Consider the following 19,863-nt stretch of genomic DNA (forward strand, 5'->3'; position numbering starts at 1 on the left):
GGAATGTAGGATCGCTTAGTCTCGCTTTTTCGACTAAAGTCGAAGGCTCGACAAAAATCAGTTGAAAAAGGCTCAACTCATCAGATGGACGTGGCCGGGTACTTGTACATCCCAACAACAAAAAGACACTAGGAACAGATATGAAAGTACTCGCAGTTAACTGACAGTTAGTTCAAAGCCACTAACAACTAATAAAAAATCATGCATCTAAGATTAAATGTTGACTGTGCAAGAAAAACAAGAGGCTCTCAAGAGCCTGAATCGCTCACCTTAAATTTTTTGCTTAAATCTTCCATCAATGATAATTTTGGGTTTTCAATTTATATAAATGGTTTTTCGATTCTGTCATATCTTCTTCAAAAGCAAAAACAAGAGTGGACACACTGAAATGTCTCGTTTGTCTCGTGTTCATAATATAATTTATGATGAAAGTATAAAAAAACATTGTATACCCCAAGCATTACATTATTGCTGTTTACAGTTTATCTACATCTATAATAATATTCAAGATAATAACCAAAAACAGCAAAATTTTCTTAAAATCACCAATTCAGGGGCAGCAACCCAACAACGGGTTGTCCGATTCATCTGAAAATTTCAGGGCAGATAGATCTTGTCCTGATTAACAATTTTACCCCTGTCAGATTTGCTCTAAATGCTTTGGTTTTTGAGTTATAAGCTAAAAACTGCATTTTACCCCTATGTTCTATTTTTAGCCATGGCGGCCATCTTGGTTGGTTAGCTGGGTCACCAGACACAATTTTTAAACTAGATACCCTAATAATGATTTTGGCCATGTTTCGTTAAATTTGGCCCAGTAGTTTCAGAGGGGAAGATTTTTGTAAAAGATAACTAAGATTTACGGAAAATGGTTAAAAATTGACTATAAAGGGCCATAACTCCTAAAGGGGTCAACTGACCATTTTGGTCATGTGACTTATTTGTAAATCTTACTTTGCTGAACATTTTTGCTGTTTACAGTTTATCTCTATCTATAATAATATTCATGATAATAACCAAAAACAGCAAAATTTCCTTAAAATAACCAATTCAGAGGCAGCAACCTAACAATCGGTTGTCTGATTCATCTGAAAATTTCAGGGCAGATAGATTTTGACCTGATAAACCATTTAACCTCGTTATATTTGCTCTAAATGCTTTGGTTTTTGAGTTATAAGCCAAAAACTGATTTTACCCGTATGTTCTATTTTTAGCCATGGTGGCCATCTTGGTTGGTTGGTTGGCCAGGTGACCGGACACAATTTTTAAAGTAGTTACCCCAATGATGATTGTTGCCAAGTTTGGTTCAATTTGGCCCTGTAGTTTCAGAGGAGTAGATTTTTGTAAAAGATAACTAAGATTTACGGAAAATGGTTAAAAATTGACTATAAAGGGCCATAACTCCTAAAGGGGTCAACTGACCATTTCGGTCATGTTGACTTATTTGTAAATCTTACTTTGCCGAACATTTTTGCTGTGTACAGTTTCTCTCTATCTATAATAATATTCATGATAATAACCAAAAACAGCAAAATTTCCTTAAAATTACCAATTCAGGGGCAGCAAACTAACAACGGGTTGTCCGATTCATCTGAAAATTTCAGGGCAGATAGATTTTGACCTGATAAACAATTTTACCCCATGTCAGATTTGCTCTAAATGCTTTGGTTTTTGAGTTATAAGCTAAAAACTGTATTTTACCCCTATGTTCTATTTTTAGCCATGGCGGCCATGTTTTTTGATGAAATGGGAATTAAAACACAAACTTATTCTAGATACCCTAGGAATCAATCAGATGAAGTTTGGTTAGAATTGGTTCAGTAGTTTCAGAGGAGAAGATCTTTGAAAAAGTTTACGACGGACGGACGACGGCGACGGACGGACGACGACGGACGGACGACGACGGACGCCAAGTGATGGCAAAAGCTCACATTTCCTTTTGGAAAGGTGAGCTAAAAAAGGATTCAAAAATTAATCCATAACGAAATAAAGCAAAGTTTATCAGATGGACACTTGCTTTTACTAGAAAAAAAAATTTGGTCCTGCATTTTTTTTTAGTTGTAATCTCTGTCCTGCCTTTTTATTTTTCACTCTATTCGGTCCTGCCTTTTTTTATTAGTTTATCCTGACTTTTTTTACCTAAATTGTCATCCTGCCTTTTTTTTTTGCAAAGTGTCTCATCCTGCCTTTTTTTTTTACTCAAAACTCCTGTCCTGCCTATTTTTTTCAAATTTCATCCTAGCCCCTCCCCCCCCCCATAAAAATCAAATGGTAGCTCCCTAATATATCTGTCTTGTTTTCATAATATGAAGAACATATAATGTGTGGTTTGTACTGATTTAACATCTGTTTATTTTATCAAATTTATCAAAAACAACAACATTTCTCATCTATTAAAGATATTTAGTTTCTGAGATTATAATAATGACAGTGTTATAGGGTCTATGGATAGGCGATGGTGGCTAGATACATTTTCCTTATATATTTTTAACTGGAAGAAACAAACTATTCTAAATAGTAGTCATTAAATTAACATGTAAGATAAAATCAAGTTGAAAATGTTGATTGACAATTTAATTTTATTATATCCTAGTCCATTCTTAACAAAAATATTAATAATTTTAATATTTTTATCACAAGATGATTTTCTAGCCTCTGTTTGATTCTAACATATTTTGCCGGGAATAAGGTATATCTTTTTAACTAGGCAGTGGCGTAGCCAGGGTTGGAACGATGTGGATGCGAACTGTCGCCGAGCGGAACGATGCGAAAAACTTTTGGGACTTTTTTATGCAGAAAAGTAAATTTTCCTGTATGCATGTCAGTGTATTCCCCTAGAATCCGACACTGGTTAGATTTTCGTATAATTTCAAAATACCCATTAGTATAAATTATATTTCCAACAGAATTTTATGAACAATACTACCATCACTAAATTCAGAAATATTTAATGTAAAGTTTCACACCAAATCTTATATTTGACATCTCAAAAACAAACCCATTTAATACAGCGGCACTTCTGTATATGGAACTTCGGAATATAGGAACCGAAGTGACACCCCCTCATTTCCTGGAATTTGAGCTTCTCAAAGAGGTTTTTGATTACTTGTCTTAACTCATTGCTGCGAGAGGATATGGAAATACCGGGCGTCCGTCCGTCCAGTCTTGTTAGCGCTGTCCTTTGTACAATTCTTGCCAGATTTTTGTGAAACTTATATCATCATGCAGCAATGTCTTTCACACATGCGTATAAATCCTGATCAAATATTTTTAACCAATACATGCCCGTTGGAAAATAAATTATAAATGCAAATCTCATTGTATTTGTTTGGAAGCTTTTTCTCTCGAGATATAAATTTAAAAAAAGAAAAAGTGCTTTGTTTAGTTTTTGCCCTCTTGTACATAAAAATGTATCTTGGATGCGGGGGACATTGGATCTCTGATCTTTTATTGAAAACAACATTAATATGTGTACCTAGATGTAAAAGGGTATTTGTGAATCCTGGAATAAAATAACTTCATTAAAAATAGAGTCGTCGTCTTTCGTGCCAAAGAAAAAAGTAAAATAACAAAAATACTGAACTCCAAGGAAAATTCAAAAAGGAAAGTCCCCAATCAAATGGGGAAAACGATATTAGGATATGATGTTTCAGATTATTTTTATCCATCTTGTTTACATAAAGGAAACCCCAGGCATACGGCTTCGGAAATGATAGGAAGCTATTCTCATATTCTCATATACATTCGGATACCATCATGTGTATATGCTGTCAACTGTCATTATATAATTATTAAACAAAAAACATTTTTTTTGTCAAATTGATGTGGATGCTTGAGCATCTGAGCATGCATGCAAGCTACGCCACTGCTAGGGACTAAACCTACCTCAATTTGAAAATTAACATAAGCACTATGTGTATTTGAATAAAAGTTTTGTGAGCGCATCCAAAATTTAATTTTAACTGCATAGGTTACTGGGCCTTTGCTTCCCCTTTCTTATAAGAAATACACTACAATTCAGGACATTAAACAAATTTGCCCAAAAGACAACCGTATCCCACCTCCAACTAACCTGTCATAAAATGCTACCCAAAACCATGAAAACCTTGTCGAACTTTGATGAATAATCAAATATATGACAAATGAAAAAGTATAAAATTATGGTCATGATTATGTGCTGAAATTAAAAAACAAATTATAAATGGTTTTAAATTGATATTGATTTTTGGATATGTTAAGAATATTTCATTCCATGACTCCACTCCAACACTCAATAACTCCACCACTCCACTCCACCTTTTGGTACATGCCAAAATATTTTTGGTCCGTTGTTGTCAAGTTTTTGCTGTGAAAGAAAAATGAGAAAATCTATGACCACTAAAATTTATTGCATACTGTTTTTTGTTTAGTTAATGTACAAACTACAATATTTTCGTTTAGAAGTACAACTCATTCTTATTCTTATAAAACGAAGGATTAATCATCCTCTGCAGTAACATAAGCTGTTTGGTCTTCGCAACTTCCGTAAAATAGTTTTGTAGACTAGGCTACAGTATAGATAAATCAGAACTTGTTGCATCGAAACACAGTCGTTCTGCTATACCTATTGATTTTATAAAAGAAAAAAATGAAGGTACTCATTTTCCCTACTTAAAAATGTTCGTTTTTTAAATATTTTATAATTAAAAAACAAAATCACCATCAGCATCATGAAGTAAATTTTATACTGAGTATGGCAAAATCATTTTTAGATACAACTAATAACCAAGTCCAAAGTTCAAATTTGATAAAAAGTGGAGTGTCCTAAATATTAACCTGATATTTAGAGATAGGTAATGTTTATCTAAATCCCTTTTCTTTGTATTATCCACATATTTATCCATTATTTCGATGTAAGTAATGTGTTTTTGCATGTGTACATACTTTTTTTTATTTATGCAGCACAAACATGCATGCACATGATGCAGGTGCACATTTCATGGTTATTTGTAAGCCAAAAAAGTGTCCCATGAAATTGTGTCTTCTTGAACTATATTTCCATATCAATGACATAGCAGAAGATGTAACATCAGAAATAAGGCTGTGTATGCTATAGAGAAATACAAAATGAGGGTCTCACTAATTAGCGACAACACGCGTCAACAAGCGACAACAAGCGTCAACAAGCGACAAGAAGCGACAACAAGAATTATTTCAGTGACAATAAGCGACAAGAAGACTATTTAGCGACAAGAAAACATTTTTTTTTTTTTATTAGATATTAAAAATTTTTGTATTTAATGTTTTTTTTAAATATACGAGCAGATATGACGAAGAAATGAAACATTTGTGAGGAAGAAAGAGATTGTGAAGTTTATATTAGTATTCAGTTCTTTGTATTTCACAATTTGTGTCAATATTTTCAGGACAATGATGCACAAATAATTCATTTTGCGAGCTTAATATATATTGCACGAAAAGAGTTTTAAAAAACAAATTGTAAGATAAATAATATGTTCTAAAACACAAGGAAAAGTAATCTCATAATACAATAATTAAACGTAATACTGGCTGTTATTCATAATAGATGATAAAATATTATGTAAATAATGTTTCATTTTTTTCTATCAATTTTAACTTTCTTGTCGCTAAAATTATTTTTTTTTGCATATTCTTTTAATATTTATTGCAATAATTAATTTTAATTAAAAAAAAATGTTTTCTTGTCACTTAATAGTTTCTGGTTGCTTGTTGTCGCTTGTTGTCGCTTGTTGACGCTTGTTGTCGCTAATTAGTGAGACCGCAAAATGAAGATGACTGTAAAGAACTTCAGAAAGATATAAATACCCTTCAAGGTAACTGGGTGACACATTGCCATGTTGGGGTATGAGATTCCAACTAGTTAAATGCAACATGATCAGAGGCGGATTTAGGGGGGGGGGCAGGGGGTTGGTTATATAGGGAATCACTGAAGCGTGACGGAATCGGCCCCCCTTAGGTAGTTAGTGGGCCCCCTCTTATGAAAATTTCTAGATCCGCCACTGATGATGACATTTAATCGAAGGAAGAAAATAACACCATTTAAATACACGTAAAAGTTACGGAACTCCAATTTTTAACAGCTATTAAATATCTAGGAGTTAATTACATCACAAATGACCTTCATTGGGGAAAGCACATAGATGAGATATGCAACAAATCTTATAGGACATAAGGTTTATTCAAAAGAAACTTATCAGCATGTCCACTTGAAGTTAAACTCCAGGCATTTAAAGGACTGATACGACCTGTCCTAGAATATGCAAGCACCGCCTGGGACCCACATCAAATATATCTTCAAGACCAACTTGAAATTAAAATGTACAAAAAAGAGCGGGTAGGTTCATAACATCTAATTACAACTACGAACCAGTAAGAATGACTTAAATTTTAGACCAACTACAATTACCATCATTAAAAGACAGCTGAACACAGCCCTTGCAGAAATAAATCCTGACAATTTTTTTAACCAGGATATCTCAAGATTATCCTGGGAAATCCTGAAAATATCCTGTAAAACATTTAGCCCTTTTTTTAGGGAAAAAGTTGATGGGAGAATTTCAGGAAATGTCAGGACTTTCAAATCAAGCAGCTGTAAACTAGGGGAATTCTCAGGATATCTCAAGACTTTCAAAAATAAATATAATATAGACCAGGATATGTCAGGACTTTTCCTTCAACATTCATCCTACTTTCAGAAACTTTACACTTTCTTCCTGAATGAATAAACTGAAATAAAGTCCTTAATGATTCCTGGTATTGGGACTTAAGAAATAATATAATCTGTATCACAAATTCAAATAAAAAATATCTTTGAGACTGAAATTAACTGTTGTTTGTTAAATTAAATAAGTTTTTTTTTGGCAAGGATTTGTGAAGGGTGATAGAAAAGGGGGAAGAAACAAAAAGTATTTTGTCAAACATTTTTAAAATACCCAAATTATGGTGTTAATTAAAAATATTAAATATATTTTGACAGTTAACTTATTTACACAGTTACTGCTGATCTCCCTGTTCAGGAAGCATAACGAGTTTCAGTTTTACAGTATTTCAAAGTCAGAGATTTTTGTGATAAAAACAGCAGGGTGTCCAAGAAAGCTTGTCTGGCATATTGAGGATTACTCTGATGTCCAATGGCAGTTTTGCAAGACGGGGCCACAAGTTTGGGCTACGCCCCAGCTTGTCCAGAGGCGGATTAAGGGAGAGCCCAGGGGGTAAGGGACCGGGCCCTTTTCTGGGAAAAATTTGGTTGATTATTTAGGGAATCACTGAGGCATGACCGAAGCGGGCCCCCTCTTAGGCAGTCAGTGGGCCCCCACTTATGAAAATTTCTAGATCCGCCACTGTTGTCTGTACTTCAGAGTAATCTTGGACTAAGCCTAAGCAGGTTAAGATCATGATTTAAATGACATCAATAATAAATCACATTTGTATCTATGTATCTATGCAAATCAATAGTCTTTTTCCATATTCATGTATGCTCTGTATGTCCCTTGTGGGCCCTTAATTGGATATGAAATATGTTCTGTTCTGTTCATTCCGAGCTATTTTGGAAGTGTTGAAACGCACATAGTTTTGTCATTGCCGAATATGCAGAGTTGTTTGGTTTTATTTATCATACAGCTAAATTATAATTTTATCTTCATTATATGTGTGTTTAGAATCAGAGTTGTAACTTGTCATTATGTCCCGTTAGGGGCCCTTAATTGGAAAATAAAGAACTTTGAACTTTGAACTTACAGTGCCGGTGGCGGTGGTACATTTTTTTGTAACTCGGTATCTTTTGACCCTTCCTAGCTTTCCCTACAGATGTAAATTCTGATTTTCTCCAAGTTTATATATGTGCCTTTCTATTAATTGTCGTCCGGCATATAAATAACTTAGAAAAAATATCAGATGAACAGCACTCTTAAATACGTCACCAAAATGGAGACTACGCTGATGGAAACCCGAAAAAGACATTGAGACAGAAAGATTTCAGATAAGTGCATTACAAATTTAATTTAACATGACAGACATGTGTATATTATTATAAAATATAATTTATTGAAGAACTATTATTCTTTTTTGGTTTTTATTTGAGCAAAGCAACATCAGAAAGTCTGAAAGCATATTTGAAAAATAATTTTTACGTAAATTAAACAAAATGAATAATTGTTTTCACATATGATAACGGGTATAACTGGTAGATACGTAAACTTTATAAATATTGAATTGTGTGAATGGTTCTTTAGTGAATAATAAGTAGGCTAGCAGGGTATGAAATTAGCAGTGACCCACGGGCCATTGGCCCCTAAAATCTAGTGTGGGCTACTTAAATTTCTACTTTTTTTGTATAGGACTATGTATGTGGGCTAAAAAAAATTAATCTGTGGGCTACCATTGCCAAAGTCAACCCTGAGCTAGTTTTTTTTTAAATCTTTTTAAAGTTCAGGGGATAAAAAGGGGGGGGGCTGTAAATGAATTCGATTCCTTAGGTTAACAGCTTCCGATGTACTGTATAAACAGGCAACAACATTTCTATTGATTGTACTGCTTTTAAACGTCTTAGAACAATTGATTCTTTGTGGATTTTTTGATACTTTTAGGGGATTGAATGATTCCATGCAGATTTCAGTTATTTATTCAGCAATACTACTTGGAAGAACAGACAGCAACATATTACAGAAAGAAGCAGAACTTTACATGTATCCTTTTATATATCTGACGCATAATTTAATTTTAAATATTGGGTAGGTACAGGGGCGGATCCAGCCATTTTGAAAGGGGGGGGGGGGTTCATACTTTATGTTCTAAAAAAAGGGAACCCCCTTTGATACGCCACTGGTGTACCATTTTTATTGGTAATTTAACAATATGAACAGCCATTAATAAAATTGGCCAACAAGTTTGCTTTTCGGAAAAACCTTTTTTTTTTGCATTTAAACAATGTATCGAACAGGTCGAAAAAACAATTTTTCTTTCAATTTTAGCATTACATGTAGTTGCAGCTGAGGGTGAAACAAACATTTTTTTTCTCAGGGTCAAAAACAAATTATTTTTTTCTCCAAAAACTAGAAACAAACTTTATTTTCCAAAAAATCCATAGACCCCCACCCTGCAAAAATTAAATGGTTGCTGCCTAACTACATGTAATGTAATTCAAACAGTCAATGGCGGTTGTAACCTACATAAAAAAACCATAAGATACCGCCATTGACAGTAAGATCTCATGCGACTCACTAACGAGCCCCTGTGTACCAGGGCAAACATACCTTATCAGTCATTCAGTGGCGTATTTAAGGGAGGGGTCTTGTTGTTTTTTTGGACAATCATTGCATTTGAAAAGGGACATATAGTTGGACCCCCATTTATCCTGGGTTGGGAACCACCCTTTTTGAAATGGCTGGATCCGCCCTTACTTAGAATGAGGAATATGGATTTAAACTAATTTAAGAAATATTTGCAATAGAAAAATTAAAAAAAGGACTTTACTCAAATTTTGTAATTTCTTATAGAATTAATGTAAGACATTTATTGGTCCTGAACTAAGGACATTCACAGGATATACCAGGATTATCCCAGGGCCAACTCAATGCAAGCAAATCTGTAAATCCTGACATCAGGATAATTTCCTGAGACCAGGACCTGAGAATCCTGAGAACAGGATTATCACAGGATTTTCTACTAGGAAATTTATGGTCTGGATGGTCCCTGGATATCCCTGGAATATCCTTGTTCCAATACCGTCCCATGTTTGACCCTATCTCAGGATCAGGATATCTCAAGATTGCCCTGTGATTTTTCTCAAGATTATCCTGAGATATCCTGGGGAAATCTTGTGATATCCTGCACTATTTTCGCAAGGGAAAACAGACTGATTCTGTTCTGTAAAAGTATACACAGCCAAGCAAACTTACCATCTGTCACCAACTGAAAAAAACATCAACGACAACAAAGAACATGCATAGTCAACATTTCCTCAGACTTCAAACGAAAACCAACACATTAAAATACAGTTTCATACCAAATTTTAATACAATTAAAGACTGGAACCTACTACCACCAGATAAATTTCACCAAAATTCAGACAGTAGAAGAACCAGCTAAAACTTTTAGCGAAATTGTAAGGGAGGCCCCACTTAAGTAAATTACTTGACGCATGCTTGGTGCATTGATATCCTTGGATGTATCACCGTATTCCTATAAAGATCAAGATTTCACAGTTCATCGCAAAAACAAAATAGGCGATCTGTGTCACGCTTAGATCCCAATGAGACCCACTGCATGGATGTTTTATAAAAATATGTCACAAGGGACAATTTTTCATAGTGTAGCTATTTTTTTCTGTCCCTAAAGAAGGGAAATAATTTAGCAACAGATATAAACAAAAATGGAAAGTGGTGAATATAAACAGCTATTTAATAAAATTGAGAATGGAAATGGGGAATGTGTCAAAGAGACAACAACCCGCCCAAATAAAAAACAACAGCAGAGGGTCACCAACAGGTCTTCAATGTAGCGAGAAATTCCCGCACCCGGAGGCGTCCTTCAGCTGGCCCCTAAACAAATATATACTAGTCCAGTGATAATGAACGCCATACTAATTTCCAAATTGTACACAAGAAACTAAAATTAAAATAATACAAGACTAACAAAGGCCAGAGGCTCCTGACTTGGGACAGGCGCAAAAATGCGGCGGGGTTAAACATGTTTGTGAGATCTCAACCCTCCCCCTATACCTCTAACCAATGTAGTAAAGTAAACGCATAACAATACGCACATTAAAATTCAGTTCAAGAGAAATCCGAGTCTGATGTCAGAAGATGTAACCAAAGAAAATAAACAAAATGACAATAATACATAAATAACAACAGACTACTAGCAGTTAACTGACATGCCAGCTCCAGACTTCAACTAAACTGACTGAAAGATTATGATTTCATCATTTGAACATCAGGCACAATCCTTCCCGTTAGGGGTTTAGTATCATACCATCATAACATATATGAGAAGAACATAACCCGTGTCATGCCAACAACTGTTTTTAGAATAAATGTGTTTAGTTCCGATGCAAAGACCTTATCAATGACTCAATATTAACGCCAAAATATGCAATCTTTAATGACTTGACAACAGTATCGTAATTATATCCCTTCTTAATAAGTCTATTCAAAGGTTTTGTAAGTTTCTGAGGTGAATACTGACACCTTTGTGCTTTATAAAGAATATTACCATAAAAAATTGGATGTGAAATACCTGAACGTATTAAAAGTCTGCATGTAGAGCTATATTTACGAATAATGTCTTTATACCGATGATAAAATTTAGTAAATGTTTTGACTAGTTTGTGATATCGAAAACCCTGGTGTAATATTTTTTCAGTAATACATAAATTTCTCTCGTTAAAATCTAAAACATTGTTACAAACACGAGCGAATCGTACAAGTTGAGATATATAAACACCGTAAGATGGTGACAAGGGAACGTCACCATCTAAAAACGGATAATTAACGATAGGAAATGAAAAATCACCCTTTATGTGATGGTCAATACCCTCCAAAGTTTAATTATAATGAAATAAGATCATTTAGTAGGAAGGCAAAGCAATTTGAAATTCCAAAAAAAAAATGAAATGTTTTATATACATATTGACATAATAAGAGTGAATGCCATCTTGGAGTTAATAAGACCTGTAATAAGATATCTGGAAAATATTTATGTTTAAAAACAAATGTCTTGTTATTTTTGGTAAATTAAATTATTTGTAATTTGCAATTTGGACATGATTTCACTATGAAAATATATCAAAGATCAAAATAGAATATCTTTTCAAGGGACACTTTTACACAGAAGTGGACAATATTTTATATAAAATTCTGTCATGGACAAAATTTCATGGGGGACACTATTTAATCCATCATATTAACTTATTTGCAGATCTACCAATGAAAAAGGTAAAATCTCAAAAATACTGAACTCCAAGGAAAATTCAAAACAGAAAGTCTGTAATCAAATGGCAAAATCAAAAGTTCAAACACATCAAACGAATTGACAACAACTGTCATATTCCTGAATTGGTACAGGCATTTTCTAAAATTTCTCATTAGCAAATGGTGGATTAAACCTGGTTTTACAGCTATCTAAATCTCTCACTTGTATGACAGTTGTATAAAACTCCATTGTATTGTTAATGATTTGTGAACAAAACAAACAGACATAAAAGGTAAAAAAATAAGGTAAAAAATTTGGGTACTGCAGTCACAGTAACTAGTTCAAATGATTATGACTCCTTGAAAGGCTTTATTTTTTAATTTTTTTTTGGACCTTCCAGCAATTGGGATTTTGTTGATAACTTCTCCTCAGACATTGTGAAGTCTCTCTTTATCAGTTTATATGTCGGATCACTTCTAAAAGCTGTGATATGAGAATAATGGTCCCTCTGGTATCTTTCGCCCCCTCTTTTATTTTAATAGCAGCAATAGCAGAAGAGTCACAATAAGTGATTTTTTTAGACATCAATAACTTTATTAAACTGTTATGGGATGTTATGAAACTTGGACAGTAATGCAGATTGTGCATGTAGCTTCTTTAATATTGAGAAATAGAATCCTGATATATTTAGAATATTAACTGCCTTTTCTATTTACTGATAAATTGACTTTAACTTAGTATTTGGCACTCACCATTACACTTTTATATTAATAGCAGCAATAGCAGAGGAGACACAGAGTTCTATGGAACACTTTACAATTTTTCATATCACATGTGCTCAGTACCTCTACATGTAAATTGTCTTGTAAACAACTTATTACTAAATCTTCCCTTTTGTAATGCAAGAGTACACCTGAATGGAATTTCAGTTTGTAATAAAAAAATATTGTAGTTTTATTTTAATTGCTACTTGTATTTATTTTCTATTTTATGAAAATACACTATTCTATGCAAATTGCTATGAAAGTCTGTGACTTATCGCCAAAAACATGAGCTTGATATTAATTGGATATTTATTGTTATGTTTAGTACTTTCTCTTTATCTCCAGAAATATGAAAAACAATGCACATACAAACATAGTTTAAAAGTACATTAAAATATTTATAATTTATAGAACATGTTGTTACTAATTAATTAAAACTTGAAAATTAAATGCAGGGATACTATTTATTTGTTTGGAGTATGTAATTTCAAACATCTGATGTTTTCTTTACAGATGGCAGAATGTTGAAATCATTTACTGCCCTCTCCAGACTTCAGCAGAGTAACAGAGTGTTATCAAAAAGAGTTATCCCCTCTTTGTTTTATTGTACACAGAAAACAAGCATGCCTGTCACTAAAGCAGTCATATTTGATCTAGGTGGTGTGATTGTACCACAACCTATGATTGCTTTTCGAGGTAAGTTACCATTTAAGATGATGATAATGGCTGTTTAAAATTCACAAGCAAATAAAATGCAGATTCTGGACACGAACATGTTAATGTAATATGAATATTTACCCTGCTTTGTTCTAAACCAATACATTGACATATTTTAGGCTTGACTGATTTATCATGAAATATGGCTTTCTTCTGTGGTAGCTTTGCTCAAATATACTTTCAAGGAGATCATCTCTGACATACAGATACAAGAACTTTTGTTATTGAAGATGTAGATGGACACTTTTTCATCTTTCAGAATTTGAGAAAAGTAAAGGTTTACCTGCAGGGCTGATTGGTAGAATGATAGTAAGAAATGGGGATGAAGGGGCGTGGTCAAAACTAGAAACAGGAGAATTGGCCTTTCCACAGTTTATGGAGGCTTTTAACAAGGAATGTTCGAAGGAGGTAAAAAAAAATGAATAGAAACAATATTTTAAGACCTGTAAAATTGTTTTTATTAACCTAAGCTTTAAATTGCCTTGTAAGGAACTACAACAAATATTTAATGCATTTTTACTTTACAGGTTTGCTATCACAAATGAAGGCAGCTTTTGAAAATGTCAATTGAAGCTTAAAGTTAAAGAATAAGTTGTCAACAAAGGGACTGTATTATAAATTAAGTTATGGTTAGACCATGTATACTGGAACATCCTAAGTCTAGGGAACTCACAAAGAAAAAAAAATAATATTGTTACACAACATGTACAGATATACAGTGGAGTCTACTGTGTCCTTGCAGCCGTTGTGTATTACCTGATTTTTCTTATCGACAATGTAACACAAACAGAATTTTCTAAAGAGTTGTAAACAGTCTGTATCATAACCATGAAATCAACAAGGATCCATAAAATTAAAATCTTTCCTAAATCTAAAAAAATGTATAAATTCATGCTTTTTTATTTTTCAGTATTTGTCTTAAATTTATGAAAGGGAAGTAATTCAGATTGAAATTTTTGTTTGTATTTTTGTTACAGATGGGCCAGGATGTTGACATGACAGACATGTTTGTTTCCCTACATGCTGCTCTTATAAATCCATTTCCACAGATTATAGATGCTATAAAGTGTATTCGTGAGGAAGGCATGAAGACAGCCATCATCACAAATAATTGGAAACAACCAGGAAATGATTACGGAATGTTATCAAAACTTAAACCTCTTTTTGATGTGGTAAGGGGCTTTAAAACAAACACATTGTTTTCAGTGGAAGAGCCAGGGGTGTGGGGTTGTAGATATTAAACCTTTGTTAACTTGATCACCCAAAGTAATAATTATATTATAGATATAAGAAAATGTGGTATGAGTGCCAATGAAACTCTCCATTCGAGTCACAAATTGTAAAAATAAACCATTATAGGTTAAAGTATGGCCTTCAACACAGAATCTTTGGTCACACGGAACAGCAAGGGCCTAAAAAATGACTAGTGTTAAACCATTCAAATAGGAAAACCAACAGTCTTATCTTTATTAAAAAAACAAGAAGCTAGAAACACTTATGAACAAACGACAATCACTGAACATCAGGTTCCTGACTTAGGACAGGTTCAAACAAATGCAGCAGAGTTAAACATTTAAATAGGCATCAACCATCCCCCTAACCTGAAACAATACTGTGGATTCATTTATTTTTCGTGGGTATCAATTTTTGTAGATTCCCAATTGCTGAAAACTTGCATATTGGTGGTTTTGCGAATCTCTGGATACAAAGCCTATTGAAAATATGATATTCGTTTAACTTTTGAATTCGTGGTTCACCTGTACCCACGAAACCCAAGAAAATTGGTATCCAACGAATAATAATGAATCCCCAGTAGTGTAACATTACAACATAGAAAGACACACAATAAAAATGGCCTAACTCAATCAAAAGACATATTACCAATAACGAGGGAAAATACACTGAACGAAAAAATTTGATCTTTGACTCAATTTTAATATAAAGTTAATTTAAAAAAAGGAGTGAAATGTAAAACAATATAAGAAAGACAACCATAACCATAATCATAATGCTTTCATGGTTTATAATATATTTTAAATAAAATCCTCCAAAGATTTATAATGTTTAATGGATTTATGCACCCATTACAAAATCTGGTATCCACCTTTGGATTTTATGTTTAATAGATTTTGTCAATGTTTCTTTGCTGTATAGTGTAGATTTTGTCTTAAACTCTTGTTTCAAACTTGGTATTAAATATATTGGAATGTTTCAGTACTCAAGCCTGAATTTCCGTAGTTGAACCAATGAAGGGAGGGGATAAAATATACATTTACTGATAAAAAATCATCCAAAATGTAGATTTGAAAAAAAGAGTTAAATTTATGAAATCCTTTCTGGGATTATGATTTATCATATTCATTATGACCAAAAATTCATCAAACATGATTATACCTCCATAATAGAGAGATATCTTTTATGTCATAGTTCTAAATTGATACCTTAGTCATCCTTTGTGCCAAAAATGATTGGCAATGTTCTAATGAATTTTAGTATTTTATAATGAATTAAAGCAGCACTAAATTCTTCTTCTAATGCTTTGAATTTTTACAGTTTTCAGACTTTTCAAATTATCTTCCCTTTGAATAAGATAGAGTAAATTGTCTTCTTTCTAAACAGGTACTCTTTTTACAATACATAAGGGAATGAAACATTTAAAACAAAAATTGTGAAATGGAGATTAATAGTAACCATTAAATAGTTTCAGCTAAAATTTTGTTTTGTGAATGAAGTGCCAAAAGATACTAAAAAAACTTTCCCCATTAAAAGTAGAAAATATGGCTTTAAAAAAACAAGTCAAACAACAGTACACAAAAAACACAAAGAAAACTAAAGATTGGGCAAAACAAACCCCACCTGATCTCAGGTGCTCCAGAAGGGTACAAACAGGAATGAAAGACATTAAGAAACATAGTATTCCAACCTGTTAAAGATATTGAATGACAATTTTCAATAATTTTGATTAACTGTATTGTAGATTATTGAATCATGTTTGTTGGGAATTAGAAAACCTGACCCCAGAATCTTTCATGCATGTCTTAAGGAACTTGACCTTCAACCTGAAGAAACGGTGTTTTTAGATGACCTTGGTGTAAATGTGAAATCAGCAAGACAATTAGGCATAAGAACAATTAAGGTTTGTACATGACATGTAGATATAACCAGAAACATTTATCAAAATTTGATTATACACAACAGATAATTTTTTTTTGAGAAATACATTGACATATTTCCTTTGTAACAAATTGGTTAACTTCCACACGCATTCATGTTTTTTTTAGTTTCAACTAATTTAAACAAGAATACCAAGGATAAAGAAAACTATCAAGAGTGTGTATTGAAGTTGTGTGGCTAATTAAACCTTAGTTTTATGATGTATTGTAGGTTACTGATCCAGATCAAGCCGTCAGAGATTTAGAGAAGGATTTAGGAGGACTGTGTATGAGATGTCATAAAGAGGATACCATTACTGTACCAAAACATCTTGAAATCAACATGGATAAATTGAAAAGCTACCTCAACTGGGCTCTGAAGTTACATTCTAAAGGTCTGTTGCATATCTGAACATTGGTGGAAATATTTATTATGTTTCATCAAAATTATAATCAAGTATTAAGACTTTGGTTGATATTCTTCAATCGGCAATGAGGCTATATATTTTTCTGGTTGAATATCTTCACATACAATTCTAGTCCAAAAATATTTTTGTTGTTTGGTAAAAAAAAAACCACAAGAGGATAAAATTGGGACATTAAAAGCAATTTAAGAAATGCATCACAACAAAAAATTATATAGCATTTCAAGACATCAAAATTATTTAGACTAATACATTTCTCAAAGAAAAAAAATCCGAAATTGACAAAATTAAGATGATACTAAATGAGTTCCCCTCTAAAACTGTGGAACATTGAGGGCAGGTCTAAATTAGAATGTCATCTAATTTATCAAAAGATAGGATTTACTTTGTAAAGGGTATTTAAAATAACTATTTGAATTTTTTACAGTCTGAACAGTGCACCACATTAAGATGATTACATAAGATAATAAGTTTTAAATGTTTACAACTACATATGCACTGCACCATATTTTATATTATTTCTTCTATTTTTAGATCCTCCTGTAATAAGATGTTTTAGGCATGGTCAATCGAATCCTACATATTACGTCTTCTACGGAGGAAAACATCTTGTTCTAAGGAAGAAACCAGTAAGTAGGAAGCTTGCAGGTTTTATTCCAGGTGTTTTTTTCAATTGACAGATCTATGTGTTAATACAGCTGTCTGTGATATAGAAAGGTGTATATGCATAAGGTGTTGAATTAGGTGTCAATACTCCTTATTGGTATTTGCCATAACTGGACATGAAAAAGGTTCCTGTAAAATTTTGACCTCACAATAGAAAATAACTGATACCACAACCTTAAAAATGATTGTTGTATGACATCAATAGTTCAAACAGCACATATTCTTTGGTCAACCGAAGCAGATTTCCAAATACCGATAATTATAGATTATTGTTGGTTATCTCAATGAGATTGATTTTCTCGCTTGAGCCAGTCCAATGATAATCTGTTTATCGCTATTTTACCTATGACGACAATGTCAATTTCATGTCAATTTCATTAGCAATGCCACATGGCTCCTTAGTTTCTAGCGATGATTTTCCATCTCATGTGAGTAGCATGATATGAAAATTTATCACAAAAAAAGATCAAAGGAAAAATGCACAAAATAGCAATAATGTGTATTATTTTGTTCGTCTGCATAAAGTATGGACATCTGTAACTGAGTGGTCTTAGTAGGTAATTTAATCACAAATCTGTCAACTCTGAGATTGTGAATTTGAACCCCTTTTTTTGTGATGGGTGTACAACTGTCCTCTTAATTGACAAGGACTGACACTGTTGGTGTTTATCTTAGGATACTCTAGCTTCCTCCACCAGTGAAAAATCGCCATATGCTACAGCCTATGTATCTCATGATATAAAAGATAAGATAAACACCAAGTTACATAAAACTATATACAGTACATCTTTAACAAGCTGTAGTGTTTTAAACCTTTAATTGTAGGCTTTGTTATCAAATTTAAAATGGATTGTCTATTTGAGATATTTTTACATGTAGAGAAATCAAGTTTAATTTTCCAAAACTTAAGGTATTCAAATATACATTTTCTTTAAGAGAATTATCAAAAATAAAGTGGACATTTATTTGAAATATTTCACTATATTTTAAAATTCAATTACAGCCTGGGAAATTACTGCCTTCAGCACATGCTGTGGAGAGAGAGTTTAAAGTAATGAAAGCTGTAGGACAACATGGTGTACCTATACCTAAGATGTATGGTCTTTGTGAAGACAGTAGGTAGGTCTGGTTTTAAGTTATCCCCCTTTCCCCCCTGTTGGTAATTTGTGTGTACTGATACCTGAGATGTTGAGATGTATGGTGTTTTTAAAACATAGAATTCATTTAGAAAAGAATTTTCCTGCTGAAGAGGAAATCTTAAAGTAATGAATGAGTTGGTCAATTTACTGTAATTAACATGTTTTGAAGTTGTTTATGCTAAACCACGGACTGTGTGAAAACCCTCTTCGGTAGTCAAGGTCGTTAAACACACCCTGAATAGTAGTATGCTTAAACTATTCTAATAATACCAAATTTGATATGTTTTCCAAGTAGCAATTGGGAAACTTGAATAACATCAACGCACCTATATATTATCAGTATTAAAGCAATCAGATAAATATTTTTAATTTTGCATTTCCTTATCAATTTAATTTCCAGTTTGATAGGAACACCATTTTATATCATGGAGTATGTAGATGGCAAAATCTTCAAAGATCGTGCTCTTGCTGGATTGACAAGACAGCAGCGTCGGGAGGTTTATTCTGAGATGATCAGTACTCTTGTAAAGATACATTCTGTGAATATATCAGCTGCTGGCCTGGATGATTATGGAAAGAAAGGTAAGTACTCATAGTTTAAGCTCACCTGGCAGACAGGGTCAAGTGAGCTATACTTGTCACTTATTTCCAGATGTCAAAGATTGATTGCATGGAAGAATGAGATTCATTGATTAATTGCTGCTTGCTTAACTTTGAGGGGCAGTTATTTCATTCTCATTCAGGACGAGGAAAAAATAATAAAAACAAGAATAAAGTTGCGTAAAGTGAGATAACTTGTATGAAGGGTAGATATTTGGACTGCTGGTGGAAGATATGGGTATAGTTAATCCCTCAGAGATATGTTGTTCTTTACATGCAGAAAACATGGCACTCAACCTGAATAAGGCAATGGACTTAACTTCCTCTCTTTAACAAGGCTTTTACTGCTGGAACGAGAGAAGTCCAGATGGCCATATTTTAAAACTTCAGTTCAACCCTTGTATACTACCTTCTAAACAGGTGGATAAGCACAGATCAACTATTGCGTCTTGAAGGATATTTCTTCACA

The 19,863-nt window shown here is 33.1% G+C and overlaps 1 protein-coding gene across 2 annotated transcripts in view; it reads left to right on the plus strand.

Moving 5' to 3' along the window:
• Positions 1 to 4,763: 4,763 nt before the first annotated feature.
• The window catches only part of LOC143075408 (acyl-CoA dehydrogenase family member 10-like), a 65,081-nt gene continuing 49,981 nt past the window's right edge, over positions 4,764 to 19,863 (plus strand). For both annotated transcript variants that reach the window (XM_076250803.1, XM_076250804.1), the window contains exons 1-9: positions 4,764 to 4,832; positions 13,209 to 13,391; positions 13,672 to 13,820; positions 14,390 to 14,584; positions 16,390 to 16,548; positions 16,797 to 16,959; positions 17,524 to 17,618; positions 18,659 to 18,774; positions 19,195 to 19,376. In XM_076250803.1, coding sequence (XP_076106918.1) covers positions 13,217 to 13,391; positions 13,672 to 13,820; positions 14,390 to 14,584; positions 16,390 to 16,548; positions 16,797 to 16,959; positions 17,524 to 17,618; positions 18,659 to 18,774; positions 19,195 to 19,376 — 1,234 coding nt within the window. In that variant the 5' untranslated portion in view covers positions 4,764 to 4,832; positions 13,209 to 13,216. The remainder of the gene's footprint in view (positions 4,833 to 13,208; positions 13,392 to 13,671; positions 13,821 to 14,389; positions 14,585 to 16,389; positions 16,549 to 16,796; positions 16,960 to 17,523; positions 17,619 to 18,658; positions 18,775 to 19,194; positions 19,377 to 19,863) is intronic.

This window comes from Mytilus galloprovincialis, chromosome 5, assembly GCF_965363235.1.
Source record: "Mytilus galloprovincialis chromosome 5, xbMytGall1.hap1.1, whole genome shotgun sequence".
In the NCBI taxonomy this organism is placed as follows: Eukaryota; Metazoa; Mollusca; class Bivalvia; order Mytilida; family Mytilidae; genus Mytilus; species Mytilus galloprovincialis.